This window comes from Aspergillus pseudonomiae (assembly GCF_009193645.1).
Source record: "Aspergillus pseudonomiae strain CBS 119388 unplaced genomic scaffold BDV37scaffold_5, whole genome shotgun sequence".
Lineage (NCBI taxonomy): Eukaryota > Fungi > Ascomycota > Eurotiomycetes > Eurotiales > Aspergillaceae > Aspergillus > Aspergillus pseudonomiae.
The window spans coordinates 1-26,144 of NW_022475997.1; the positions used below are offsets into that span (position 1 = coordinate 1).

Sequence of the window (26,144 nt, forward strand, 5' to 3'; positions counted from 1 at the left end):
TGTGTGTGTGTGTGTTTTTGTGGAGGGGTTTGGGGAGGTTGATTTTTCTTTTTGATATACGATGGCGATGGAAAGGGTAGGTAGGTTTATTATTGAGGGGATATAAGACGTACAAGAAGCTTAGCGGACAGGGCCCCCGAATCCGACTTTGGGGTGTTTTTGCGTCGCAGCCCGATTTTGCCTGGTTTGAGGACCACACCGGAGGTTGAACCTGTGTTCGAGGATGAACTGGCGCTGGTGGATTTGTCGTCTTCGTCTTTTACGGACCCCGCGGGTGGAAGACAGGTCATGACGAAGGTGACCTGCAGCAGGGCCAGGAAGGGGAGGTTGCTGAGCAGCTCGGCGACGGGGTCTGCGACGAGGGCATTGAAGCGGAGGGCGAGCAGCGCGAGGAGGAGGACGGGGTGAATGAGGGCGTAGGTTTTTGAGATGTTGTTTGGGAGGACGTGGATTGGGGGCGCGGATTTGGGGGCTGCTGGGCCCTGCGCGAGGGACGGGGATGGTGGTGTTGAGGACATTTTGGGGGTGATTGACTTTGTTGTTTTTGTTTTTGGGCTTGCGCCCAATTTGCCTCGTGGGTTGGTTGTTGTGGGTGGTTTGGAGAGAAGTATGTCTGGTGGATGGGTTCGGATCTGCGGATCGAGGGTTGCTGGTTGGCGCCTTGGGTGTCTGTGGTGGGTGCCGAGGTTGACGCTGCCTGAGGTGTCTATTCTAGGGGGTTGTCTTATTTCCAATTACGAGGAGTTTCTACCGTCTTGTGCTAGCTATGGTAGATAATAAGTAATAATGAAATTCAAAGTCTAGATCCTAAGCATCTATTCTTTACCTGTCCTTCCAATCCAAGCTCTATATATCCCATCCAGAGCTCACGCTAACCGTCCTATTCAACATGGCACCAAGCCAAAGAAGCAACATACATACATGAATCGTGGTCCATCAAGCATCACCAGTAAAAACGGGGTATGAAAAACAAATGAAATATGAAACAGCCCATCAATCATCATCCAGAATTCTCCATCATATCCCTGGCTCCAGTAGAAATCACATGGTCAAGACATACGAAACCCAGGCTCAGGCCCGGTGAAGATTGGAAAGTAGTTAAGACAAGTTTGTCAACACGATGGAACACTAGTTTCCAAGGAACTGAGAGGTCTCGTTGTCGCCCTGGTGAGACTCAAAAGTAGGGAGGTTCGCCGCAGATCCCGTCTGCACCACCCCGTCCTCCTTCTTCACCTCTAGCTCGACGGGTGCAGCTGGGCTGTCCGGAGTGCGCGGTTCTTCTGGGATTGCCGGCGGCAGACCTGACCCAGGGAGCGGGGACACTGGCGTGCTGTGTATGTCCTTGAGCTCTCTTGTCACATCAATTGGCGCCGGTGGCGCAGGTCGTACGTGACTGCTCTCCTTAGGGGCAGGAGAGAGCGCCTGGCTGGAGGTAGATCTCTCTGGGTCTGAATGTACGGGAGGACTCCTAGTCCGGTCCCTTTCGGTGTCCATAACTCCGTCCCGAACCTGCGCAACCTTGGCCTTGAATTTTCCGAACAGGCTGCGCTTCTCCGGCTCGGATGAGTCTTTCGCATTGTTATTCACTTCAGCGTCCAGACTGAGCGGCTGAAATGAGTGCTCGCTGGCGAACTGCTGGAGATCGGACGGTGAGCTTTTACTCGAGTGATGCCAGCTGCCAAACGAGCTTGTACTGCGATCCGCCCCCGGGTTCGACGCTAAGAGTGGCGGGGATCCTAGCCCGAGTCCGATTTGCTCATTACTACGTTTTGACGACCGAGGAAACCTCCAGCTCCGCCGATGCTCTTTGCGGTCTGCCCGAGAGGTGTCGTCGATGGGGTCAGCATCAGAGAGGTCGGTGAATGATGACCGCGAGTTCATCGACGGAGTACGTGAGCCATATGGCCTCAGAGTAGTATCGGCCGGTTGTCCAGCCTCGCTCGGAACCGCTGGCTTCTCCGGTTTTCCCTCTTGCTGGGAATTATCCTCTGGATTAGGGGCGTTCAAAGGTTTCGGGGTGTCTCCCCCAGCATCGGTAGGTTCAGACGTCCGGGGCGGTGGGATGCCAATTCCCGAGTCAGATGTGGCAGCTTGTAGGGACTGGGATGAGCTTTGTGCGCTCGCACTAGCGCTTCCTGGGATTCGTTTCTTCTTGAGCCGGTTGGGCTGCCGTGGCTCCTTCTCGCTGCCTGAAGGCGGCGACTTACTGAAGAAACTGGATAATTTCCGCTCCTTTGTCGGTGTCACGACGGCCCGCGGAGGTGAAGAGGGTACTGTCAAAGTATCCTGAGAAGGCTTTTCGGCGATGGGCGAGTGGGGGGCGGTGGCCTGGGAAACCGGGATCGGGCCGTGAGTAGATGTATGAACATACACGAGACCTGTGGTGGCAGTTGCCCCTCCCTGTGTTGCGGGTGGAGGTTTCGCGGGTTCGGTGTTCTGCTCGGGAACAGGCGGTACCTGGCTAGGCGACCGCGAGCGCTGTGTCGAAGTTCGTCCTGGAGTGGTCCCACCAGTAGCTTCGGTCACTCGGCCGTATCTAGCCTGCGCAATAGCCGGCGACATTTTGGAGGGTAGAGTGTTGCTTCGGTGGACTCCCGCGGCGCCCATGGACGTAGGGGTTGCAGGGCTGGCATTGTTCGAATTGCGAGAGTTCTTCGAAGACACTGAAACGTTTCGGCGAAGACTGCCAAACTTTCGGAAACTCTCTGCACCACCACTAGCACTCGAGACGGAGCGCCGCACTGTGGAATGGGAGGTTGGACGCAGCATACCTCCTTCCACTTCTTTCACAGTCGCCTCATCTGCAGCGGTTCCGTTCATGCCGAACAGGAAGTGGTCCTGGTTTTCGATCAAAAATATTAACACATCCTGGCTTAGCTTGTATTCTTCCGGTGACATATCGTGCTGGGGGTGGGAAAGCAGTCCAGGCTGAAAGATAGCAGAGAGATTGGCCGATGTCATCCGATTCTGATCAGACTTAGAAGCGAAGACCGCCAACAGATCAAGAATGTACAGGAGCAGTTGCTTGTTCAATGGGGGTAATTCTCTGATCAGCTGCTGGTATGCGGCGACCGCCTTCGCATGGTCGAACTTCTCGCCTTCATTCGTAGGCCCACCGCTCTGGACCTGTTTCTGATAAATGCGCAGGGGTTCACGGAAGCGCTCGTAGAATTCCAACGGGACGATCGGCTCGGGGAGTTGGTTCAGATACCGACGGAGGACGTTCGCAGCGTCGTGTACTGTATAGCCCGTCCAATCCAGACCTTTTCCATATCGCTCGGGGGAATCGAAGATCTCCTGTAGATCCTTGATGCGCTTGGCGGATCCGTTGAGTCGAAAAATGCCTTCGACATCCGTCGCTAACCCACAGATCAGCCAACTGACCGACAAGTTCTCACCCAGAGTGTGTACCTTTTTCCTTGAGGAAGACCCCGCATTTCGCGACTACGATGGGCACGTAGCCGTAGATAAAGCTCTCGCCATTGTCGTTTGTCAGGGAGATCGCGACGTTGGCATATTTGATGCTGACATTGAGGGGGACGCCGAAGATACCCTGCGGTTTTTCTGCGGCAGGTCAGCAATCAGGTCCACGGAGGTGGTGGCGGCGACGACAAAAAAGTGCGAGAGATGACGTATGACAACTATCTCTAGAAACGATATTGTTGAAAGCCAAGACCAGATGCGACCTTCAGATTCGAAACTGGCCAAGGCAAGGCATCATCGCCCGTCGCAACCTCGGGCTGCAGGCTGCCCCAGGTCATGTACCTCCTTCACGCATACACACGTACCTTTTGGCTCCTCTTTCCTGGTATTTCTCTTGAACTGTCTCCACCACGAGGCCAAGTCGCGTTTCGACGGCGGCGATGCGGCGATAAACCTAGGTTGGGTGGTGGTGGGAGGCAGCGATTGAAACGCCTCGGCGCCTTGAGATTTGCTGATCATGATGGGACGCTGTGCGATGGGAACGGGAGACTAGCACAATGCGACAGAATTATATGGTCCAGACCGATGAACCGAGGGATCCGTCACCGCCCTTCGTGTTTGCGCAAGAAATTCTGGGGCTGGGGGGGGGATTTAACGGTCCCCAAAATAGCACGAGGAACTAGTCAGCGTGGCAGCGGGTGGTCAAGTGCCGCGCCGTCCGCAAGTAGTCACTCGAGAATAGAATTGGGAACCAAGCACGACCAAACGAGCAGGAAAATAATTCTAATGGACGGCACGAGGGATCTTGAAATGTGGAACGGAGAGAGATATAAAAAAAACAGAAGGGGGATGCAGATAAAGGGGGGGGTCCAGGGAAGAGAGGGAGGTTGTGCAAAGGAGACGAGAATGAGAAAATGAGGGAGAGAGAGGGAGAGGGGATGAAGGAAGAAGGATGGGGAGGATGACCTGAATGGACTTTCAATGAATGAATGGGGGGGGGGGGAAAACGGTAATTTGATGGATGATCGATCGGAGAACACACACAACTTGGGGGGAGGAAAAAGGGAGACCAGAACACTTCTCCTCTGTTGGTGGATTCAATCAAATAATATAATAGAATTCTTCTAATAATAATTAGAAGTCGAATTGGGGATTAGTATGCGGTGGTGGTTATTGGTATGGGGTACAACATATTGGCACTAATATAATCGACAGTGTCAACCGGGGCAAGTGTGTAGGTAATTGTATCAAAAAAAAATCAATAGCTCGCACGCTAAAAACTGTCGGCCCCAGAATCACAAGGGGAAAGGGAAATGAATAAAAATAAAAAGGAAGAGAACAAGGGAAAAAGAAAAGAAAAGGAAGAGGAAGAGAAAAAGCGGTGGTTCTTGAGAGGTCAGTCTCTTTTGATGAGATGAGAATTTAATCCATCCGTCAGACAGACCAGGAACCAGTCAGACCAAAATTTCATGTCAATCACTCTTCTTCTGGAGAGGATGACCTAGACCCAAGGATCCAGAGTCTCTTCTGGACCCAACAAGGGTTCACTATAGCGTGTGATTATCTGAAACTAAAGGATCCCCTAACGGAAAAGGTAGAGTTTAAGAGGACTAGTCAGGGTAAGCGAAGGTCCCGTGAGGAAGCAAGAGGCGAAGCTATACATACATCGTCATCTACGGAGTACGTCGTTGCATGGCGATAAAGAATGCGAAAGGCTTCAACAAAAACAGTCCCAGAACAAGCGATGGCCCAGACTGAAGTGTAGACGACTACGATTCGGCTGACAATGACTGTCGATCTATATTAAGAATGGATCCTAAAAATGCAACGTTGTGTCCAAAATAACTGCCGCACCATCAGCGTCCATGGGTTAATTCCCCAACAGCAATCATCATCTTTCTCGTGCCATCCAAGATGCCAACCCGAAACAAAAAGAAAAAAAAGAACCAACCCCTCTCTGTTCTCTGACGAGTCAGGGATGATCAGAATCCGCGACAACGCAATGACCAATGAAGGCAGAAGAAGGGCGTTGAAGGCCCCTGGTGTCCGTGGTGCCGGTATTTTGCCCACCGCCGATCTTCTGGTTGGAGAGAGCCTCTCCAGGGCTCTCCCTGCGAGCAATTGCCCGAGTAATGGGTGTTGCCCATGAGCCAACCGTGGTTCCCTTCATGCCACCGCGCCTGGAGACCGTGTTCTGGTCCCCTGTGGGTAGTCTGTTCTTTTTTTACTCTGGTGATTGACGGTAGCATTGCCAAATTGGGTTGGTTGACGTCGTCACGTTTCTGTGCCCCGAGGTTGAATGACTCAGCCAGTACTGACCTTAGGTAATATATCACATGACCGTCACGAGGTCCAGGTCAGGTGAGGCGGACGTCACATGAGGTCATGTGAGACCAGAGCCTGCGGTCTGTTGAGAGCTCCGAAGCTTCGACCGCCCAGAAGAATAAAAGAAGATTGTTATTTCTTATCACGCCGTCACACTCTCCATCGCCCGTTTTATTCAAAACAAGCACATCTACGATCATAATGGAAGGGTAAGTTTGTCCTTATTTTTCTCCGCTTTTGTCTATGTAATTTTGGGTTGATGGCTCCGGTGCGGACAACAAACTGCTGGCTGATGCTAACGAACTATTGCCAGACTCAATGCCTCGGAACAGCGCGAGTTCGCCGCTCGCATGGAGAGGAAGCAGCTCAAGGAGTTCATGACCGTATGTGATGACCGTATCTCAATTCAACTTTCACTTCAACTTCGAACACCTGTTCTATCCTGGAAACATTCGACATCTATCCCTACCTGCGCCTCCATTCCTAACACTATCTAACTGAAATTATTTTCGATCTAGATGTACTCCAAGCTCGTCCAGCGCTGCTTCGATGACTGTGTCAATGACTTTACCACCAAGTCCCTGATCTCCCGCGAGGAGGGCTGCACCCTCCGTTGCGTGGACAAGTTCCTGAAGGGCTCTCAACGCTTGAACGAGCGCTTCCAGGAGCAGAATGCCGCCATGATGCAGAGTGGCCAGATGCCCGGCCGGTAATGGATTGATTGAATGATCTGCTTCTTCTTCTGGGTTCGGCGGGTTCGTGTACAAACTAGACTTTTCGAATGATGACCCCCATTGATTGCATTTGGTCTGGGATTCGGCTATGATCTGGATAAGGAGGGCTTCTGCTTGGTTGAGTCACGTGAACTCAAGAAGCATATATCCATGGTGCTGTTCAGCGTATGCCCTGGGAAATGTACTGTACAATATAGTGATTATGGACGTGCAATGGACCCTTGATGGGTATGTTAAGGTATTTAATTGAAACCATCGGGCGTTTGTTTTCATACCCACGATTTCTGTAAATGGCAAACTAGCAAGTAAGCGAATGCTATCCGGGAACTAGATAGGGGCGAATTGCCAAGTAAATCCGCCATGCTCAAGACAACTAGACTGGCAATTCAATATCATCCAGTTGTTATCAACTTTTACTTCTCCAACAAGAATACTGATGAACGGAGCGGAGCAACGATCTTGCGATGCGGGTACAGGACAGCAGGTCGGCTAATGGAAACCATCGCCCTTTTGGGGGGAGTGGGCCAGCATGATCCACCGCGCAGATGAATCAATCAGAGCCGTATTTTTCCGAGCAGAACTTCTCAGCCGACGTGCTCGAGTCAGCAGAAGAGAGAATCTCCTTTCATCATCGAAAAGGGCACGGACCACGTGGAAAACTTTACCGGATTGGGACTCCGCGCACCTGATAACGCCAGTGCTCTCACTCTTTCCTCCCTTGTAGAGCTCCAGCTGGAAGTAAATATGATACCTAGATGGGAAGGTCTTGGGTCTAGCAGTATGCAAGTCATGCTGATAAGTATAAGAGGGAATCGACTATCATGGGAATTCTGGATCCTCGCAGGAACTGGTTGGTTTGGTTAGAATACATACCCGCGCTGGGTGTTAATACCGATTGCATTATGGATCCTGCCCCCAACACGATGCGGAGAGGATGAGGGGATTGAGAACAAAAAGAAGCCATTGATGAAACCAATGTTTTAGATATTCAGAATCCGATGTAAGATAGCTCCAACGATGCTCTCCCCTCATGGTCCAACACCTTCCCTGCTTCCCCCCACCCCCTCTCCCCTCATCGCCAAAAACAGAGACCCCACCATGGCACGCTCCCGTTTTAAGCAACTCATTCCCTACCATTTCTTCACCCTCTGCTTTGTTCTTCCATTTATCTTTTCTTTCCGTTCCTTCATCACCCCGTTTTGATTTCGATCAATTCTCTTCCTCTGTTCAGTCTTCTCATAGATACCCTCACCATGGCTGACACTGTTGGAAAGGTTAGTACCTACCCCGCCATCCCACTTTTCCTCAACGGTTATTCGCCGAGCTTAGCTAACTTCTCTAGACCATCACCTGCAAGGCAAATAATACCCGACTGACGACGCAGATTTTTTTCCCCTCGCAGTCCGACTGACCATCTTCTAGGCCGCCGTTGCCTGGGCTGCTGGCGAGCCCCTCTCCGTTGAGGACGTCGAGGTCGCTCCCCCCAAGGCTCACGAAGTCCGCATTCAAGTCCACCACACTGGTGTCTGCCACACTGGTTCGTCGCTCCCGCTCCCTCGCTGCTCCGGCGGGTACTGACAATTCGCAGACGCCTACACCCTCTCCGGAAAGGACCCCGAAGGTGCTTTCCCCGTCGTCCTCGGTCATGAGGGTGCCGGTATCGTCGAGTCTGTCGGCGAGGGCGTCACCTCCGTGAAGCCCGGCGACTACGTCATTGCTCTTTAGTACGCTCTGCCCGAGACCCCCGGTGTAGAGCACCACTAACCTCCACCAGCACCCCCGAATGCCGTGAGTGCAAGTTCTGCAAGTCCGGCAAGACCAACCTGTGCGGCAAGATCCGTGCCACCCAGGGTAAGGGTGTCATGCCCGACGGTACTTCCCGCTTCAAGGCCCGCGGCAAGGACCTCCTCCACTTCATGGGTACCTCCACTTTCTCCCAGTACACCGTTGTCGCCGACATCTCTGTCGTCGCTGTGACGCCTAAGATCCCTACCGACCGCTCTTGCTTGCTGGGCTGCGGTATCACCACCGGTTACGGTGCCGCCGTTGTCACCGCCAAGGTCGAGGAGGGCTCCAACGTCGCCGTCTTCGGTATCGGCTGTGTCGGTCTCTCCGTCCTCCAGGGTGCCGTCAAGAACAAGGCCGGCAAGATCATCGCCATCGATGTCAACGATGGCAAGGAGGCCTGGGCCCGCAAGTTCGGTGCCACCCACTTCGTCAACCCCACCAAGCTCAACGGCAAGACGATCCAGGAGGAGCTAATTGAGATGACCGACGGTGGTTGTGATTACACTTTCGACTGCACCGGTAACGTCGGTGTCATGCGTGCTGCCCTGGAGGCATGCCACAAGGGTTGGGGTGAGAGTATCGTCATTGGTGTTGCTGCTGCTGGACAGGAGATCTCTACCAGACGTAAGTTTCCTATTTCTCCTTCGCACAATTTCTTTCTTTGTACTCACTGGAACCAGCATTCCAACTTGTCACCGGTCGTGTATGGAAGGGTTGTGCCTTCGGTGGTATCAAGGGTCGTACCCAATTGCCCGGCCTGGTTGATGACTACCTGAACGGCCAGCTTAAGGTTGATGAGTTCATTACCCACCGCGAGTCTCTTGACGGAATCAACAATGCCTTCGAGCAGATGAAGCAGGGTGACTGTGTCCGCTGCGTCGTGGACTGCCGTCAATAAATTATTCTGAAAAGTGTTTGATCTGTATGCTCGCTTGATGAGATCAATGTGATGAATTATGTATGATTGAAAGCCATAGTAAGCCAAGAATGATAGAACAATTGCAACGCAGCAAAGAAAAGAGTCGAGTAACGTATCGCCCCTGGGTCCGGACGTATGTTTATAGAAGGGACCTGTCGGTGGAGGCCCTCAAGGTCCCCAAGCGGGGTTGCTCTGACCTCATGAGCTGACCTACTACTACTTAGGACCGTGCCATTTCCGACAGCTATCCTGGCCGGATAATACTACTTGGACAGGGCAAGTGACCGCTTTTTACAAGTCGGCTTCATAGACTGGACATAGAATTCCGATAGAGTTCAATTCGGAAGTCAATTGTCTGTTATACCAGCCGTTGTCTCATGCGACATGGCCCGGACATTCGAGACTTCAAGCTGGAACTATCTTTTAGATAATGTTGGCGCATTCTACTAGCATATCAGGTGATTGGCCGTTTTCAGCATGGAGTCACAGACAAAGACACGGGGCTGGTCTTCGACTGTTGATGTCGGCTGGTTGAGTGGACGCTGCAGAACGATCGAAAAACGCACCAGAAAATCGATCTAGTGCCCTTCTAGCGAACTGTTTTCCTGCAGAAACTTTGGGACTTTCCTCTTCTGGAACAGGATTCAGCTCAGGGCCGCTTTTTACTCAGTGATTATTTCTAGAGTGTAAGGTAAAACAGAAATATATATACTGAGTAGACTGGCATTTGCCCAGGTCAAATTAGGTTAATAGGGTCAGTTGGTCCATATGATTGTTGTATACCAAGCGAATCATCGGTCCAACCTACCGAATCTATGTCATTAGAAGTAACTGAAGTTAGGGGAGTGGGGTAAGATATGAAGCACTTCTAGGAATTAAAATTGGGAAGGGGACTCGGTCCGAAGGAGCATTCCACCACCATCCTCACAATCATTGCCAACTTCTTCTAAGCGTTTCTCTGCTTCACGTCTAGCAAATTTTCGGGATATAGCACATCGGTAGTGGACACGAATAAGACAGCTTTTTTTTTTTTCTAATTGTAGATACACGCTGTGCCGAGTGAAACCCTGTTGGCGTTTGTGCTGAGGATAAGCATGTCGGCGTAGGCTGTGGTGTTTTGGCTGACGACGCTCTGACTGATAAAAGCTAGTTAGTACTTCGGAGTATCAACATGTGGCTTCAAAGTGACGGATATATATATAGTACAATACTTATCAGGAGAGAACTGTAAATTATTTGACAAGACCAAAATATCATAGTCCTTCAATCATGTGCGTTTCATTTAATTTATTAATACGCTTTCTACCCCTATCTCTTACCTGCATTGACTTTTCTAATTTTGACCGCATTGGCTACGTACTTCACAAATCTACACAGCAAACAATGGCTGGGAAGAGTTTATTGGTGATATTTTGACTAAATCTTAAATAACTGAGCTAGCCGAATACAACAATGTACAATCAAAAGAACCAAGAACTTTCATCAATTTGGAAGTGTGTATCCCCCCACCCCCCTTCGAAAAATCACATCGGCTGAGACGAAGCATAACACCATCCATGTGAGAAGCGGACTGTGATTATCCGCTCCAGGTTTTGGTGAGGTTTTGAGTACCGGGTGGGCACTCTCCACTCATAATTTTATTGACATCTGCTCCTGCACATTTCGCCATACATGCATTTCCATAGGTAACGCCGCCACTACACACTGGAGCTAACTCATAAGTGCATATACAATCCTGAGCTTGTACCGTCGTTGTTGCGAGAATTGTAAGGAATATTGCTGGGAGAAGTTGCATTGTTTCTATTTCTTATAATACTCCTGTTAGCCATAAAGCTCAAAAAGAATATCTATCACCATAGAAGCTAGATATTAGGGATATTTATACCTTAGTAACAATGGTTGTGGTAATTAGCAGAGAGTGTAGTGTCTGTGTCTGAAACCGACAAAGGAAAAATATTTGTAGAAGATAAAGAAGAGATTGGATGGGAAGGAAAATTAATAGCTATATAGAGAAGGATAAGATAATAAAATTCTTTCGGTATAACTCAACAGAGAATCTTTATTAGTACTCTACTTATTAGGGAGATAGGATGTTCCAAAGCTAGGCCCTGTTAAGGCGAAACCGGTGGAACCTTACTACTGTGATCTGCGTTAGGGAAACCAATGAGAGCATAACCATATCAATGCTATTCTGTTAAGGTATCTCATTGCTCCTAGATACCAGTAAGTGATAGCGCTAGTAGGGAAAAGTGGACTGAGGATAATTACCAGTGACCATCATCTTTGACCAATCCAAATTAGTTACGGGACGACGATCTTAAAAAGATTGGCGCTATAACGTAGAGCTTATTGATAGTTGAAATGCACGACTGCAGATCCTACATTAGATTCAATAGTGCGCATCGGGTTGCAGTAGTCAGTTAACTATTAGCCAAAGCTCCCAGCTGTACGATCTACTTTCCCTCATAATTGGCAGAGGCTAACCAATAGACTACTATAATAAAGGACGATGTGGCTATTTACTCGCTACAATGGAAGCGAGACGGGATAAATCAATTAGATAATAAGGGATTTTAATTAAATAGTTCAAAGTATAGACCGACTTTCCAAAGTGGGGATTGTACTGTGAGTGAAGGTATACTATATAAACTCCTTGTACAACTGGAGTGGGATCAAATTGATAAAACACTGACTATCCACTTCCCTTCTTACTGGCCTCAGCAAAATATATCTTTCTCGTTTAGACAACCCATCTACTGTTGACTTATTGGAGCATAGTCTGCTGTTCTAAAATGCGTTTTATCTATTTCCTTGCGCTTATTCTCCCTGCGACTATGGCTTTACCGACCAATCGTGAGGGCAAGGGGCTGGTGGAGAGACAGGATCTGGAGATACCGCCATTGAAACCGATTGGTGAGGCATTGACATTGGCGCCGGAGATAGATAAATGGATTGTTCTGCTTCAGGCAGCGAAGAAAGAGGTGACGGATCAGGGTCTTCTTGCGAAGCTTGATGAGGCTATTTCCAATCTCAGTACCGGTAGAGATGTGGATGTGGAGAAATTGCTTGAGCTCCTTCCGAAGGCGACAAGGGAGAGAGTGAAGTCCTATTGGTGAATGATTGTGGAGATCCAATGCTGGCGATAATCGATGTGAGTATATAGTAAATAATAGCAACTGCTGGGCTTTACGTTAGGCTAACAAGACTTATAGCGAGAATTGGCCGCGACAATTTGCTATCTCAGGATCTTATTATTGATCTCCAGCAGTCTTTTGGCGTATCACTGATATCTATATGCACACTTGCTTGTACATATCTAATACCTCGATATAGATTTCCCCTGTACAAACCAGGTTTTCTTCTATTATTGTGCAAATGCAGAGGCGCAGACAACGATTCCTAGTTTCTATTTGGCTTCTACTCTTGTTTAGTCGGTAGCAGTTATCTGGCTTTTAAGACAACGAGCGTTTTAAATATAGACCCTGGGTATTGTAGAATATAAAGTGTCCACTGATGCCCGATAGCTCAGCAACTAGTTTACTAAATGAAACCTCTATCCAAAAAGCGAAAGGCAAAATTTAATTATTATTTATGATATAGAAGTCCTAAGAGTACGTATTAAAGTGCTACAGTCTATTACTAAACGGCCATTAACGACCCGAGAAGAGCCCCTGAATGGGGGCTGTATTCGGGTATAATGCATTTCTCTCTCTCTCTCTCTATATATATAATGAGACTTCAAACCTGAAGACAAACGAGGGCTGAGCGGACATGCAACCAAAACAATCGTCGTATTAACAAACTTCATTCTGAAAGAATCACTATAAAAAGAGATTGATGTTCTTTGTGGCAAGTCCCAGCATAGGTACCAATGTCATACAGCGATATCAGGTGACTTCGTCATCCAGCTAGACTTCCTTGGTAAAACCAGTGACTTGCTTCCTATTCTTGACCCCCAGGAGACCTGCCAAGTCAGCACGGCAATTGGAATCACTACCAGTAAAGACCAGATCAAGCCTGAAAGAACTAATACAATTATAGAGAAAATCGAGAACACGGGGGTCATGATTCGAGCCCTAGACTCACGCCCGAGTCCAGTCTTGTCAGTGGGTGCAGAAAGGATGACCTGCATCGAAGACAGCACCAGAGATATGCTGGCAAACCCAAATATCAGAGGAGCAGCTATCCGTTGCACATAAGTCTGGATAGATCAGTAAGGTACGTCATAAAACCAGACTGTCGTTGCACTTGCCGGTTGGAAGAGGTAGCGTTTAGCCACCTGGGTGTCCTCGCAATGTCGGAAGTGCTGGATAAATTGGCACCAGGCATTCCAGGTGACGGTCTCGGGGATAAGGTGATGAGCGTGTGCAAGCGCAAAATCCGAGCGATGCCTAATGAGATGGACGTACGATCGGATGAACCCTAATGCAACAGTACGCTTGTTGGTAGCATGCAAAGAGAGGTGCACCGTCCAAAAGTCATGATTCAGCAACCACTCTGGTAAAGGCTGTATAAAGGAGGAATATTATCTAAGCTTAAATAGTGGAAGATCGTTAGGGATTCTATGCCGAGTACTATAGCCACACTCATAACAGAAATAGCTATCTCGAAGGAAACTGGTTACCATACTGGCTCGTCATCCCTTGTCATCCCCCCCTCATCTAGGAGTACGACCTGATTCATCCACAAGGACATGCAGCACCGAGAAATCAGGTTTGAAAGTGTAGTCGAGAGGCTCCTTTCTACAACATACAGTAGATCACTGAATGCACCACAGCGGCAACCCCAACCAAACATAGACACATCTTTCCATGCAGTTCCAGACAACTGAGCAACCTCCCCATCCCAATCATCTGCACCGCCTTTTGTGCATGTAGCGGTCCTCGGTTGACTGCCGAAAAGATCTCTCCCACCCGCCTGCCCCGCCGCTGCTGTCTAAAGATCAGCGTCTCGCAGGTGGGCGGCAGAAGACTGATCTGGACCAGGATCAACACCATATAAGAGGGAAGGAGGAGAAACAGCTGGGCAGAGAGCATGAGCCCCGCTACCAGGATGTCGGATCTCACGATGTACAATAGTCTCGCTATTGTGACTGCCTCGTCCGGCGGTGGGGTGATGCTGCTGCTGTCGAATAGAGCCGGCACATGCATCATCACGGTTTCAGCCGCGGCATAGACCAGAGTGGGAAGCGCCAGCGCCTTCCATTGTCGGCGGTCGCCGGGGTTGGACACGAAGCGCAGCTGGTCATGCGGAAGGATGGTGCGCGCGGTCCAGAGGAAATGTGTCTCAGCGAGCAGGAGCGATGCAAGGATATGCGCGGCCGGACTGGGAAGCAGAGTAGTCGATAGTTTCGCCACCGAGATGTGCATCGCCCAATAGGTACAGGCAGAACCGATGCCATTCAGGAGAAGATGGATACCCCCTTTGCGGTAGAGGGTGGCGCTGGTTCGGAGCAGTTGGCGACTGGAGGGAGCTGGCTTCTTGGCCCCCAGGTCAGAAGCATCAGCGTGCTTCTCTACGGTTTCAAGGATTAAGAGAGACAATAGGACATGGCCAATCCAATATCGTATCTGGGCCCTATTAGCTTCTGCGAAGAACAGCGATTCTTTACTAGTTGCTCACTAGGAGGTTAAGGATAAGCCCTAGAGTAATCGGCACTAATAGTAAAACATTATTCGTTTGAGCAGATTGATTTTGGAAAGATCGATGAGTTCGCGCAAGTAGTGGGTCATCTCCTGTGGAATGGATGAAGGTATTGAACAGTTCACGAAAGAGGGTCAACAAAAAGTGTAGGCGTGAAGGGTATGCCATCGTATACTGAGGCAGTGAGTATAAGCAAGAAGCTGAAGTTGTTCGCTTTGGATGACAGGACGGTAGGCATTATCTTCTCTTCATATATTTCTCCATCGACTCTCTCATGAACCTCTGGATGAGACTAACCAAGGTCAAAAAATCAAGCTAATGCCAAGCTATTTCAGCTAATGCAAAACTAATTGCTTACAATGACATCAAGTCCCTTGATCCTGGGTCATTGCCGCAAGGGCTATAGTTATAACAGGCAATTGCAAGACCCAAATTCGTGCCCGACGTAGGCAGAAGCGAAAAGCATCAAATCCTGGATCTTTAATGGTACTGTGATAGGGTACGAAAGAAAGGGCCACCGTGGCAACTAGTTCAGTGGTGGTCTAGTCGTATGGTAATATTGACAAGGGTAAGGATTTTACACTCTTTTCGCACCCTACGAGCCTCTCTAGGGTGGACCCTGCTCTAGGTAACATCCGAAAGCCTTAGCACCATGTTGCCTACGCGATTGTCCCGCTCAATTGAACCAGTGTGTATTGTAGAGTCATCACCCGAGTTACTCCAGAGTAGATACTTCCTCGCTGTTGTCTTGAACTAGTCCGCTCCCCTGTATCCCGCTATCCCGAGGCATACATACTGAATCGACCTAATCTTCTCCACAGAAACACCTTTGTCCATACAGGCTCATTAATTATTGCCTAGCGGAGAGAACTTTTAAATGCCCCCCAAAATTGGACCACGGCCACGTCATGAGCATCAGACAAGCACCCGTTCTCGAGCAAGAGTTTTCCACAGTCCAGAGCCTTAAATAAATAGGGACAAATTCACTCGCTGCACAAGTAGATAGACCGTAAGTATAGCAAGCCATTGTCCACTCAGTCTCCGGCTCAGATCTTCTGAACTATTCCCGTCTCTCAACTCTCTCCAACAACAATGAGAACTTCTTCGTTTTATCTCCTGGCCGGGATGCTGCTCGGCCGAACCGCCCACAGCCAGCAGCTCAGTTATGACGACAGCATCCAAGCGCTGGCTTACGGCAACATCGCCACCTCTGTGGAATCGCGCGGCTATGCCTGGCTGAACATCGCCGGCTTCGCGGAGACTGAACTCCCGCATATTCAGGCGGATGTGGGCATCCACTCCCTGGACAATGCGTGCGAGCTGCAGGTGATCGCGAATCTGGTGCAAAGCGCCGCGAGGAGGGGACTTTGGGGCGACCTCGTGTTCCTGTATAACATCTTCTCAATGAATGCGCACCCCGCGTACGCCAACGTAGCGAGCACACAGATGCAGACCAGCCTGCTGGATGCAGTACGCGGTAAGGGTTCCACGGGCAGCGGGCCGGACGAGCGCTTGATCGAGCTCTATGCCAGCACATCGAGCGCGCCGGACTTAGAGGCGGCGTACCGCGTTCTCCCGCCATCTTTCGGAGTTCAATAGTCTATGCTTATGTGCATACAATGACAGAGATGACATATACTATGTGGCGGATGTCACTAGTTCCATTAAGGTCTATGATCTACCTACAAGAAGTGTTGGCACAGATATTGATCTTTACTCTGGATACTTAATAAAGAGTACGGACCACAAAGTGGCTCGGCCAATTTTTATTCTAGATAATCAGAAAGATTTCATCGATATTTCTAATAAGAATAACAAATAGGAGGTGATTCTATACAGACTGAAGTCTAGAATAAAAATAAACATGAAAATAAGGCACGAGAAAGAGGTACATAGGTTAATAGTGTGAAGCTGAAGAAAAGAAAAAGCAATCATTCTCGTATTATTCGGACTGGTTAGTGGCTAGGGTTCAGGGCAGATTCTTGTTTGGGCTTACGGGAGATACAAGTCATATTTCCCGGGGCCTGCATATGCACAGTACAAAAAGAAACATTGCCCTCTTTTATCTCTTACCCCTCCAGTTCCTAAGCCTGAAGGTGCATGTCCACACTGTAATGTTCCGTGTATTTTGTGACAGAACGAAGCTAGAATGGAGAAGCTGACTGAGGAATATGTTATACTGAATGTCCAATATGCTATGCTTTCTGGTCAAAGATAAAAGCTGGAGTAAGCTGTATTGTGATAGCTACCAGTCAGTGGCAATCAACCAGCGGCTTCTGCTTCTTGTAGTCGCCCTCGCTGTAGCATCTTGCGCAGTCTCGCCCTTTCTTTTTCTATACTTCCCACCTAGTTGGTAGTTAGTAGTTGTTGGATACTATTTGTAATATTCTTCAGAAAGGACGTATACGACTGTAGTTGAAATTTGCCGAGTTAGTGGGGGTTTAGTATTCATCTTATGCACGGTAGTGGAATGGGAGTATTCAAATCGAGTGTACGATCTATGATTCTACTGAGATATCGATAACTTTAGTTCAAGCTCCCCATTGCCATGCGCAAGGTGTCGGCAGTTATATTTTCTTGGGTACTCCCAATTCTGCCAGGGACTCTGTCAACCCCAGGCTGACCCATTTATCGATCTCCTTCGTCGTAGCCACGGCGATCACCCCCAGCATGCCCAACGAATTCACACCGGCCTCCTTGTTAACCGCGCCTCGTCTTCTGGGCAGCACAATCATCCACCTCTTGGTAAGTATCATATTATGTGGACAAGCCGCTCCAGATGGTGCACTCGCCACATGTTCCCCACGACCCCCACCCACCTTCGTCGCCTCCCTCAGCAGATCATGATAAACCCCAACCAACACCGTTGAGTCCACCTCCCCTGCAAAACGCCGATAGAACCACTCAAACGGAACCTTAGTCTCAGCCTCCTGCCCCTCGGGAGAATCCAAAAACGCCGCGAAACTATTTGCCGGCAGAGGCATCACCTGCAGATGCTTATGCAGCCGACTACACCCACCATCCCGGCCGCAGTTGTAGAACGCCACGTAGTCCGTTTCCGCGGCGTTAAGGATCCGCCACACACCGTCTAGATCGGCCTCGTCGAGCGGCTCGTACTGTCGTCTGTGCTCGTCAAGTGTTAGAAGCATGAGGTGGGGCCGCGAGAAGCTGAACTTGTTTGCGATCACGATGTGGGTATCTGTTGTGGTGATTTCGAACCCGGTCGTGCTTATGTCGCTGCCTTCTTGCTTTTCGGGCCGTTGGGTGATGTTGGTCTCGAGTTGGGGTTGGGCAGGGGTTAGAGTGGGCTTTTTAGTGAGGGCAGCGGTGAGGATGAATTGGAACTTGAGGAGCATTGTCAGTATGTGTTTTGCTAGGGAATAGCTGGGAAGTGGGGTGGTACTTTGAGGTCGCCGTCGATGTGCTCGATGGTCTGTTGTTTGTCGTCATAAAGGACGAGGCCGCATTCGACGAGACGGTCAAATTTTGAGACGACTAAGGATTCTTTCATCTTGTCTGTGGTTCTCTGGATTGTGGACGTTGAACGTAGGTCTATGATCTATCTTGTTGGAGGCGGGTGAGTACAACTTATGAATAGTACTCTAAAGGGTTGAAAGTTACCGTTATGGACTACTGCTTTGTACCGAGAGTAGATATCACAACAGCATTCTTAGACTGATCTTTATGACTTGTCGGCTTCTTGCTGACGCCATAAACGAACTGTGGAATGTTATACTTGGTTCGGGCTCCCCGCCGGACCCGACCCGAACCCGCCCCGAACCCACTCTGGGGTGTTGCGGTCTAGGGCCAAAGCCCCGACTACCTCTAAATTCTTCAGGAGCGACATACTGATTTTTGCTCTGTTCATAACGTGCCAATCCAGGGCTAAAATGTCGCTACGGCCTATCTGATAGTCGCCGCTGTAATGGTGACCGTTAGCTCAGTTACTTCAAAATGAGATATAAAAGCCTACTACTACTTAACCAGTTTACTGATTACCCCCTCTACTCGATCTCAATATGGCCAAGATTTAAACATTAACTAGATCCATGACCTACAGCGGTGGCGGCGATGAATATATTATTGTGGTTTGGTAGTCGGAATGAAGAGTGTATGTTCTCCATCGGACTCAGCCTACCGACCACGTTTTAGCAGCTACGATTATTGAGAGTAAATAGTAAGTGTCTGTGCACAAGTCATGTGTTGCAGGAATATCAATTCTACTTGACTGAGTTATCTCTTTATACGGAGGACTACACATAGCAGTTTTCCGGGCATGAAGATGTGATTGTTGTCTCGTAGACTGATCCAGACTCACGGACTGGGCTCCCAAGTTTCTTAAGTAGGTAGTAGATAGGTGGGACGGCAACAATCTCCCACGATTGAGAGATTAGGGCTTTATTGTGGGTCGCTTGATGCTAGCTCGGACGAGCATACTTTGAGATACATGCTCAGCCCCTGAGAGTCTGGGCTATTGTGTGCTGCCCTAATCATATAGCAGAGATCCATGAAACGCAAGGGGGCTCACGGCCGTCGGGCATGGGCCAACAACTGCCGAGAATCTGACAGGGCTGCCAGTAAAAGGCAATTAATCAAACCGATTGTCAAAGTGTTAAGCTAAACCAGTCAGGTCTCGTATAACGGCGCCAACCATACCGCAACAGCCTTAACCTGCCAACGCCAAGGAGGGCTGCGGAAAGTTCGAGCTCTTTTTCGAGGCTCCAATTGGTGCGTTCGATCATCCACGGCACTAGCTTATCCTCCAGCTTTGGCCCCCATAGCACCCAATTTCAGTCCATGAAGAGGAAGCAGTTAGCCCCGGGATGATCTCGATACAAGCCAACCCGTTTAAGAGGCGAAGGCCGCCCCGTGCAGGATTCTGCCTGAGTGGATAATTTTATAACTTGATCGGCGTCCGCTGTAAGACCGTCCGTCCGTATGTCTTGACTCGGCCAAAAACTTCAGCCATATCTTTCCACACGATGGCTTATCTGCCCCTGCGGACCCTCGTTGGTCTCGTTGCAGCCATCTCTCTCTGCATACCAGCATTATCGCTGGAAGTGTTAGACTCCTCAAAATGTCGCGCAGTATGCGGCGATAGGAAAAACACTCTCACAAGCGACCTCGTCTGCCAGGATTCCTTATTTAACACGTCTGCAAATGGCCTCACAATGAAAAGCTGCCTGCTTTGCGAAAGCACCGGCACGACATATGTAAACAATCGGTCGAGCGATATCTGGACTTTCCTCTGTATGTACTATTTTGACGAAGTCTTCTTCCCAGCCACCAAAACCCACATACCACCCTACCTACATCCCAAGACCTAACGCTAACCACATACTATAGTCATCCAAAAATACACCCTCCAAACCTGCCTCTACGACCGCACATCCGAAACCTCCATCTCCGGCTGTGAAGACGAGTGTCTCCCGCTGCGCTCCAAGTTCACAGACCTCTGGTACAAACCCAATTACACAGAGACGCTCTACGAATATTGCGACGACGTGTTCACACAATACGCCAGTGGCTGCGCCACCTGTCTACGGTCTAAATCCGGGTCCGTGATTCTGGGCAATTTCATGGATACCATGGATTCGGCGTGCGAGCTGAAACCAAATGCCTCCGCGGGGGAGATCGTTACGCTTCGCCGGCCACTCTTCGATATGTCGACTGCTACGTCTAATACTAGTGCGACGAGTAGTGCGTCGGCATCGGCGTCGGCGACAGGGAGTAATGGGGGTAATCGCGACACCAGTTCCTCGGGGTTGTCGACGGGGGCTAAGGCTGGTATTGGAGTTGGTGTGGGCGTGGGTGGGTTGATGGTTTTGGGTGCGGCGGCCTGGTTGCTGCTTGCGAAGAGACGAAGGGCTGCACAGGGAGGGGCCCATCAGTATGAGCCGCCGTTGGAGCAGGGGCCTGCGTCGGAGGTTTCGTACGGTGCTGGCACACCTGTTGTCGAACAGGTTGTCAAGCCCCCTGGGGAATTGGCCGCTGCGGAACCGGCGAAGGCTGAGTTGGATGGTGGAAATGGAGGGGTTAGGAGAGGAGATAATGCAGTGGAGCTTCCTTGATGAATATATGGGCGTGGTATATGGATTGTACCGTTTAATGATTATCGACTACATAATTGCGCTTCGGTGCATGAGTACATCCTATAGACGTGAGTAAAGTGAGATTGAAACTTTCTTCTGTCATGACAAGGTGTTTCATGGTGAACGAAAAGAGCATTAAGGACGTACATACACTCAGCAACAAATCTGGGTGGATATCTCAAAGCACAGATGATCAGCAATACGAGTGCTATATTGGTCTATGCTATAACACTTGGCTCCCGGATAAGTGCAATTCACGAGTGGCCCTCGACTGGGGCCTTCAACTCAAAGCAGAAAGCGGATAGCTGCATAGTTCGTGGAGGTAGCACCAAGTCAAGATTCAAGGATGGACCACATTGTCGTCATATAAGCTATTATAAGGTTCATCAGGCGTGCAGAGGAAGAAGACCCACTGTGACTGTCGCCACGACGGTCATCGGTTGTGTAGCCATATGCTCGTCATAACTAGAGACAAGAGGTTGGTCCCACTTTAGTTTCTGCTATCTGTATAAGGTCGTCTACTAACTTCTGGCGTCAGGATAGATGCCTTGGGGTGTGAGGTATGTGGTGGGGAATGTCTATACCAGCAAACGGCGGAGGGAGTCATATAGCTGTTATACTCAGAAGGGGTTGAACTTACCTTGAACAGGAGTAAAAATATTATATACATGCATCGAATAGATATTATTATTGTATACAAAGCGCCAAGATCAATCCTGAAGTACATTCCTTTCAGTTATGTGCATACATCTCCTCTCTCGACTGCCACAGTCAAAAATTCAGGTTCGTACCCAGATAACCCTGCGTACATGTACCATTTGCCATGGCTAGGTATGATTTCTGGCACCTATAAAGGCAACCAGGCATTTAAACAAAAGCAAGGGGTCGATAGTGTGATTGGCGAACTTTTTGCTGTTTAAGTGGAGAAACGCGGCGCACGGATGATGCCACTCATACTCCACGCGGAAGCCCAAATTCCTCATGCCGTTAGTAACTTCCATTGCATGTTCAGGACAGGAATTCCCCTGTTGGATGACACAGAAACTCCCAACTCGGATGACGACGGATCTACAGACTCCCGCGGAAAACGAGATAATTAAGCATTGTACTACACCCAGAACCATGTTTCAGCTGCAGCATACGCCATTTATAAATAATTCACCAGGAGGCTCTGAACCAGAGAGTGAGAAGGAATACCATCATCATAACAGAGGATCCGATAAGGCTGTGCTGTTCCGCAAGAACATCGGGATAAATGGGCTCATTCGAGAATGGATCAACGTCGTATTACACCCAACCAATAACACCAGAAGAGCCCCCAACGCCAAGAAAGGTCTCGAGAAATACCCTATCGTAATTGGTTCCATCGTGAATAGACACTTTATGCTGCGCCTCAGCCGTGGAAGTGGAGAATCTGCGTCTCAACCCTGAAACCCTGACTCGCCGCAGGGTCGCTGGTCGTGGAGCCAACTGTTATTCTAGTTTCTCACTATGAACTAAATAAAATAACCCACTCGAGCCCAATGAAAGTCACAAGATGATCGACAGACATTACGAGTTCGCAATCCCATTCTCACTTCCAGCCCGCCGTGGCCGATTTTTCACGTCAACAACCACCCCCCCGGGCCATATCCTATGTATACATAATGACCTGGCTCTCATCACAGACGGCGAGGATCCTCCTCGGACTTCTAGCCGTCGCATATCTTTTTACGCCCGTATATTCTCTAGCCACGATTCCCAAGTCGAAATGCATCAAAAACTGCGGAACCACCCCGAAAACGACCGCCGATGACCTCGTCTGTCCCGATTCAGCCTATAACAACACCGAGAAAGGGAGGACCGTGAAAGATTGTCTGCTATGTCAAAGTACGGGAACGGCATATATCAACGATGAGAGAAATGACATCTACACCTTTCTAGGTGGGCACATCACCCTGTCCGCGTCTTTTGAAGAGCCTCTTAACATCATCATTCTAACCTATGACTTCCACGGACAATAGCTACTCAGAAATACACCGTTCAGACCTGCCTTTTCGACCGCAATGGCTCTATATCAGGCTGCCAGAATGAATGTATCCCCCTGCAAAGCGTCTACAAAACCAACTGGTACGGCGGCAGCAACTTCACCCCGATTTATACGTATTGCGACGACGCCGGGTTCAAGCAGTATGCCGATCAATGTGAATCGTGTCTACGGGGTAGAAATGGGAGTTACATTCTCGCGAATTGTGAGTTTACCTTCTGTGCAGGACTTTGACATATACAGGCGATCTAATAATGGCTTAATAATGTAGTCATCGACAACATGGTCTCAGCGTGTACGAATAAGCCGAATGCCTCCGAAGGCGAGATTGTCACCCTCCGTCAACCCATCTTCCAGGTTCCTGCGTCGGAAGCCGTGCCCGACGAGAGCAATTCTTCAAGCGGTTTGTCAACGGGTGCGAAAGCTGGTATCGGTGTTGGAGTTGGAGTTGGTGGACTCATGATAGTGGGGGGTTTGGCCTGGTTTTTCTGTATCAGGAGGAGGTCGAAGAGGGTCGACGCTCATCAGTATGAGCGGCCCTGGCAGCAGGAGAATGCCGATGCATCTGCGCTGTCGCCTGATCCGCGGAGTGGACCGCCGAGTGAGATGCCCGCTGATGCGGTTGTGAAGGGGCCAACAGAGCTAGAAGGGGAAGATAATACCAAGGCAAAGGTGGGGGGAGGTAATGAAGGTGAGTATGGAAAGGATAAGAAAGAGACACCATCCGAGCCCGTGGAATTACCGTAATGAATAATAAGATACTGTTGAGACTGAACGGGGCCTGCATCTGTATATATGGGTTACGATTTGACATTGTCTATGCATCGGCCTTGGAGACCAGGTTTAAGCGGCTAATATAGACCAGAGTGGCAGCATCGCTGCACAAGATACACATCGAACAGATTTTGATTGAATAATACTACAATTAGTCAGGATTGTATCCCCGATAGCATATGCTGCATGAACTGTAAAGCATTACGGTTATTGGGCGGGCAGCCTTCCTGGTCGAACAGTGTAAGAATTGGCTATGTAAGCTGAAGGTCATTCAACCTGGAAAGAGGCGAATATTCATGATCTCATAGGGGTAATAAACTAGACACAAGAATTCAGGTCTATAAAGCTGATTCCCGAGGCGTCCATGTCGACACTATAGTTCTTGCCTTCCAGTTCCATAGCAACACAGTGTATTGTCTCAATGGGCTTTCACCCTATGTGCTATCTTTCTACTTTGTTATTTCATCTTACTGCCTTTCCCTGTCTCTTCAGCCATCCATGATACAGCGGGAAGACCTAGCGCATCAGGTAGATATTTTGTCCACTGGGAAATAATATTGGCGCCATGATGGTCAACTTAGAGACATTGTGAATACACAATAACTAGCCAAATCAATAATCACAACTAGCAGCTAAAGCGTGGATTTCACCGGTGGCAGTTCTCCCGCCGTCGCCACAATTTTGATATGCTCATCCGCGTTCTGGAGGAGCGTTTTGAAGCCCTTGTCCACAAGGTCTTCCAACGCAATACGCCGTGTTATCATGCGCTCCACTCCTGCAAACTTGCCTATTCCATAGTCAGCCCAGTTGGTCATCGCACATGCTTTACATTCATACCTTCAACGAATGCAGCTACAGTGGCCTTGAAATCCGCATTATCGTATGCCAGGAAGGCCTTGTATGTCAATTCCTTGAACATAAAGTACCCAACGGGCAGGGAGATCTGCATCATCGATCAGCGGGATAAAACACGATGGAATATGGCGCCAAGAAAAACATACTGGAGATTTCGGCACCGCCAGATTGATATATAGACCATGGAACCGGAGGCCATCAGATGCGGCTTCTAGTCCTTGCTGGGATCCCGCGCAGTCGAAGACCATCCTCACGCCACTTCCATTCGTGAGGGTCTTACACTGCGAGCCAACATTGACCTCCATCGGGTCAAATGTGGCTTGCACCAGGTCTTGAAGAAACTCTCTACGGCGACGGGCGGTCTCAGACACGTAGATCGTGTCTGCGCCCCACGCCCTCAACACGAAGACTGTAGCTACACCAACTGGGCCACCACCTACGACTAAAACGGGTAGGCCCTTGAAGTCCTGGACACCGGAGCATCTCACGCCGTGCCAGGCGACAGCCAATGGCTCGATAAGAGTCGCTGTAGCCATGTCGGTATTATCAGGGATCGGATGCAGCATAGCCGGCGGCACGGCGACTTTCTCAGAGAAGCCACCCCCTCCTCCGGAGAGGCCTAGGAAGCCCAAGGATTGGCAGCAATTTGTGACAGACGAAGTACATGCCGTGCAGGATGAGCAATAGAATCGGGGATCGATAATGACTGCCTGACCAGGAGAAAGTGAAGACGTCGATGGCGCTTGGATAATGCGTCCAGAGACCTCGTGGCCAAGCGTTACGGGGAGAATATCACCAGTTAGGGGGTGTGGACCAGCGTGGGGTATTGCCATTGGTCCTTGGAAGTTGTTAGTTCTACATAGATATTCTATTAAGATGGTCCCTTACTTACCGTGGATATATTCGTTGAGGTCGCTCCCACATATGCCACACCACTCGACTTGAACTAGGGCCTTTTCATCTGACGCTTCAGGGGCATTGACCTCTTCGATCCGGATGTCTCCGGCTGCGTAGAATCGTGCTGCTTTCATCTTGGCTGGTTGTGTTTTAACTGTATTTCTTATAATCAAGCGGTCTTGATGATAGGATTTTGGAAGTTATATATATATATATAGACGGTCCACACCGGCACATGCGCATCGATGATTTATGCTATGACTAGGGTTATTTCATTTCAAGAATAACCGCAACCAGGCTAACCCAAAATGTATCTCGGCCCTCGGCCACAAATGGCTGTACAAGCATGTCTTTGGTCATTTTGGCTAATCGGATAGCCGAATCCCAGATCCTATGCGGAGGCGCCTTGACTGACAAAGCGGTCCTGACATAGTCTGCTGCGGGAATGAGGTCAGCTGGCGGTGCACAAATGTAAGTACTCTAGACTCTAGAGGTATGTTCATGATGTAAGACAAATTACTAGTGCTTTAACAAATTAATAGATGGCTGAACAGTTTTACTCCCATGTAATAGAGACTGCTAGAATTATAGGGAAAGGTCAACTCAATATTCTTAACTGAATGAAGCAAGTGTAATGAACGCTGATAGAGATTATTTCCATGGTGCCC

At 49.3% G+C, this 26,144-nt stretch overlaps 13 protein-coding genes across 13 annotated transcripts; 6 read left to right on the plus strand and 7 right to left on the minus strand.

Moving 5' to 3' along the window:
* Positions 1 to 89: 89 nt before the first annotated feature.
* BDV37DRAFT_278601 (uncharacterized protein) lies at positions 90 to 518 on the minus strand (the record flags this gene model as incomplete). The annotated part of the gene is made up of 1 exon (XM_032086096.1): positions 90 to 518. The coding sequence occupies one exon, from the start codon at positions 516 to 518 to the stop codon at positions 90 to 92; it is 429 nt and encodes a 142-aa protein (XP_031945907.1).
* A 262-nt stretch (positions 519 to 780) lies between these two features.
* Positions 781 to 4,566, minus strand: BDV37DRAFT_156700 (putative Rho GTPase activator (Sac7)). The gene is made up of 3 exons (XM_032079081.1): positions 3,789 to 4,566; positions 3,412 to 3,564; positions 781 to 3,359 (listed from the first exon to the last, which is right to left on the minus strand). The coding sequence occupies exons 1-3, from the start codon at positions 3,940 to 3,942 to the stop codon at positions 1,129 to 1,131; spliced, it is 2,538 nt and encodes an 845-aa protein (XP_031945908.1). The 5' UTR covers positions 3,943 to 4,566; the 3' UTR covers positions 781 to 1,128.
* Positions 4,567 to 5,815: 1,249 nt separating this feature from the next.
* On the plus strand, positions 5,816 to 6,736 carry tim9 (protein transporter TIM9). Its single transcript, XM_032079080.1, has 3 exons — positions 5,816 to 5,957; positions 6,062 to 6,131; positions 6,267 to 6,736. The coding sequence occupies exons 1-3, from the start codon at positions 5,950 to 5,952 to the stop codon at positions 6,459 to 6,461; spliced, it is 273 nt and encodes a 90-aa protein (XP_031945909.1). The 5' UTR covers positions 5,816 to 5,949; the 3' UTR covers positions 6,462 to 6,736.
* A 999-nt stretch (positions 6,737 to 7,735) lies between these two features.
* BDV37DRAFT_295169 (bifunctional alcohol dehydrogenase/S-(hydroxymethyl)glutathione dehydrogenase) lies at positions 7,736 to 9,805 on the plus strand (the record flags this gene model as incomplete). Its single annotated transcript, XM_032089800.1, has 5 exons — positions 7,736 to 7,756; positions 7,905 to 8,019; positions 8,071 to 8,206; positions 8,257 to 8,894; positions 8,951 to 9,805. 5 exons carry the CDS (start codon positions 7,736 to 7,738, stop codon positions 9,166 to 9,168), a joined length of 1,128 nt encoding a protein of 375 aa, XP_031945910.1. The 3' UTR covers positions 9,169 to 9,805.
* A 916-nt stretch (positions 9,806 to 10,721) lies between these two features.
* BDV37DRAFT_238100 (uncharacterized protein) lies at positions 10,722 to 11,138 on the minus strand. Its single transcript, XM_032080791.1, has 2 exons — positions 11,075 to 11,138; positions 10,722 to 10,995 (listed from the first exon to the last, which is right to left on the minus strand). Exon 2 carries the CDS (start codon positions 10,982 to 10,984, stop codon positions 10,766 to 10,768), a length of 219 nt encoding a protein of 72 aa, XP_031945911.1. The 5' UTR covers positions 10,985 to 10,995; positions 11,075 to 11,138; the 3' UTR covers positions 10,722 to 10,765.
* An 843-nt stretch (positions 11,139 to 11,981) lies between these two features.
* On the plus strand, positions 11,982 to 12,305 carry BDV37DRAFT_278605 (uncharacterized protein; the record flags this gene model as incomplete). The annotated part of the gene is made up of 1 exon (XM_032086097.1): positions 11,982 to 12,305. The coding sequence occupies one exon, from the start codon at positions 11,982 to 11,984 to the stop codon at positions 12,303 to 12,305; it is 324 nt and encodes a 107-aa protein (XP_031945912.1).
* Positions 12,306 to 13,651: 1,346 nt separating this feature from the next.
* Positions 13,652 to 15,249, minus strand: BDV37DRAFT_156728 (uncharacterized protein). Its single transcript, XM_032079082.1, has 2 exons — positions 14,812 to 15,249; positions 13,652 to 14,759 (listed from the first exon to the last, which is right to left on the minus strand). Exons 1-2 carry the CDS (start codon positions 14,998 to 15,000, stop codon positions 13,932 to 13,934), a joined length of 1,017 nt encoding a protein of 338 aa, XP_031945913.1. The 5' UTR covers positions 15,001 to 15,249; the 3' UTR covers positions 13,652 to 13,931.
* Positions 15,250 to 15,583: 334 nt separating this feature from the next.
* On the plus strand, positions 15,584 to 16,521 carry BDV37DRAFT_238104 (uncharacterized protein). Its single transcript, XM_032080792.1, has one exon. It carries the CDS (start codon positions 15,925 to 15,927, stop codon positions 16,429 to 16,431), a length of 507 nt encoding a protein of 168 aa, XP_031945914.1. The 5' UTR covers positions 15,584 to 15,924; the 3' UTR covers positions 16,432 to 16,521.
* An 878-nt stretch (positions 16,522 to 17,399) lies between these two features.
* BDV37DRAFT_278608 (uncharacterized protein) lies at positions 17,400 to 18,343 on the minus strand (the record flags this gene model as incomplete). The annotated part of the gene is made up of 2 exons (XM_032086098.1): positions 17,400 to 18,176; positions 18,236 to 18,343. 2 exons carry the CDS (start codon positions 18,341 to 18,343, stop codon positions 17,400 to 17,402), a joined length of 885 nt encoding a protein of 294 aa, XP_031945915.1.
* Positions 18,344 to 19,696: 1,353 nt separating this feature from the next.
* BDV37DRAFT_156747 (uncharacterized protein) lies at positions 19,697 to 21,040 on the plus strand. Its single transcript, XM_032079083.1, has 2 exons — positions 19,697 to 20,082; positions 20,179 to 21,040. Exons 1-2 carry the CDS (start codon positions 19,815 to 19,817, stop codon positions 20,901 to 20,903), a joined length of 993 nt encoding a protein of 330 aa, XP_031945916.1. The 5' UTR covers positions 19,697 to 19,814; the 3' UTR covers positions 20,904 to 21,040.
* Positions 21,041 to 22,019: 979 nt separating this feature from the next.
* On the minus strand, positions 22,020 to 22,322 carry BDV37DRAFT_238106 (uncharacterized protein). The gene has a single exon (XM_032080793.1). The coding sequence runs from the start codon at positions 22,289 to 22,291 to the stop codon at positions 22,127 to 22,129; it is 165 nt and encodes a 54-aa protein (XP_031945917.1). The 5' UTR covers positions 22,292 to 22,322; the 3' UTR covers positions 22,020 to 22,126.
* Positions 22,323 to 22,343: 21 nt separating this feature from the next.
* On the plus strand, positions 22,344 to 23,837 carry BDV37DRAFT_238107 (uncharacterized protein). Its single transcript, XM_032080794.1, has 3 exons — positions 22,344 to 22,847; positions 22,928 to 23,155; positions 23,222 to 23,837. Exons 1-3 carry the CDS (start codon positions 22,571 to 22,573, stop codon positions 23,695 to 23,697), a joined length of 981 nt encoding a protein of 326 aa, XP_031945918.1. The 5' UTR covers positions 22,344 to 22,570; the 3' UTR covers positions 23,698 to 23,837.
* Positions 23,838 to 24,356: 519 nt separating this feature from the next.
* On the minus strand, positions 24,357 to 25,610 carry BDV37DRAFT_295176 (2,3-butanediol dehydrogenase; the record flags this gene model as incomplete). The annotated part of the gene is made up of 4 exons (XM_032089801.1): positions 24,357 to 24,511; positions 24,562 to 24,667; positions 24,726 to 25,417; positions 25,472 to 25,610. The coding sequence occupies 4 exons, from the start codon at positions 25,608 to 25,610 to the stop codon at positions 24,357 to 24,359; spliced, it is 1,092 nt and encodes a 363-aa protein (XP_031945919.1).
* Between the last annotated feature and the right edge of the window lie 534 nt (positions 25,611 to 26,144).

Excerpts from the sequence above, each read along its gene's own strand:
- BDV37DRAFT_156728 (XM_032079082.1), bottom strand. The coding sequence starts at position 15,000 with ATGGCATACCCTTCACGCCTACACTTTTTGTTGACCCTCTTTCGTGAA. Across the intron at positions 14,760-14,811 it reads GGCTTATCCTTAACCTCCTA|ATACGATATTGGATTGGCCA; the intron begins GTGAGCAACTAG and ends AATAGGGCCCAG.
- BDV37DRAFT_238100 (XM_032080791.1), bottom strand. The coding sequence starts at position 10,984 with ATGCAACTTCTCCCAGCAATATTCCTTACAATTCTCGCAACAACGACG.
- BDV37DRAFT_238107 (XM_032080794.1), top strand. The coding sequence starts at position 22,571 with ATGACCTGGCTCTCATCACAGACGGCGAGGATCCTCCTCGGACTTCTA. Across the intron at positions 22,848-22,927 it reads TGACATCTACACCTTTCTAG|CTACTCAGAAATACACCGTT; the intron begins GTGGGCACATCA and ends CACGGACAATAG. Across the intron at positions 23,156-23,221 it reads GAGTTACATTCTCGCGAATT|TCATCGACAACATGGTCTCA; the intron begins GTGAGTTTACCT and ends TTAATAATGTAG.
- BDV37DRAFT_156700 (XM_032079081.1), bottom strand. The coding sequence starts at position 3,942 with ATGATCAGCAAATCTCAAGGCGCCGAGGCGTTTCAATCGCTGCCTCCC. Across the intron at positions 3,565-3,788 it reads CAGGAAAGAGGAGCCAAAAG|AAAAACCGCAGGGTATCTTC; the intron begins GTACGTGTGTAT and ends GACCTGCCGCAG. Across the intron at positions 3,360-3,411 it reads GGTCTTCCTCAAGGAAAAAG|CGACGGATGTCGAAGGCATT; the intron begins GTACACACTCTG and ends TCTGTGGGTTAG.
- tim9 (XM_032079080.1), top strand. Across the intron at positions 6,132-6,266 it reads AGCTCAAGGAGTTCATGACC|ATGTACTCCAAGCTCGTCCA; the intron begins GTATGTGATGAC and ends TTTTCGATCTAG.
- BDV37DRAFT_238106 (XM_032080793.1), bottom strand. The coding sequence starts at position 22,291 with ATGGAACCAATTACGATAGGGTATTTCTCGAGACCTTTCTTGGCGTTG.
- BDV37DRAFT_156747 (XM_032079083.1), top strand. The coding sequence starts at position 19,815 with ATGGCTTATCTGCCCCTGCGGACCCTCGTTGGTCTCGTTGCAGCCATC. Across the intron at positions 20,083-20,178 it reads CGATATCTGGACTTTCCTCT|TCATCCAAAAATACACCCTC; the intron begins GTATGTACTATT and ends CACATACTATAG.
- BDV37DRAFT_238104 (XM_032080792.1), top strand. The coding sequence starts at position 15,925 with ATGAGAACTTCTTCGTTTTATCTCCTGGCCGGGATGCTGCTCGGCCGA.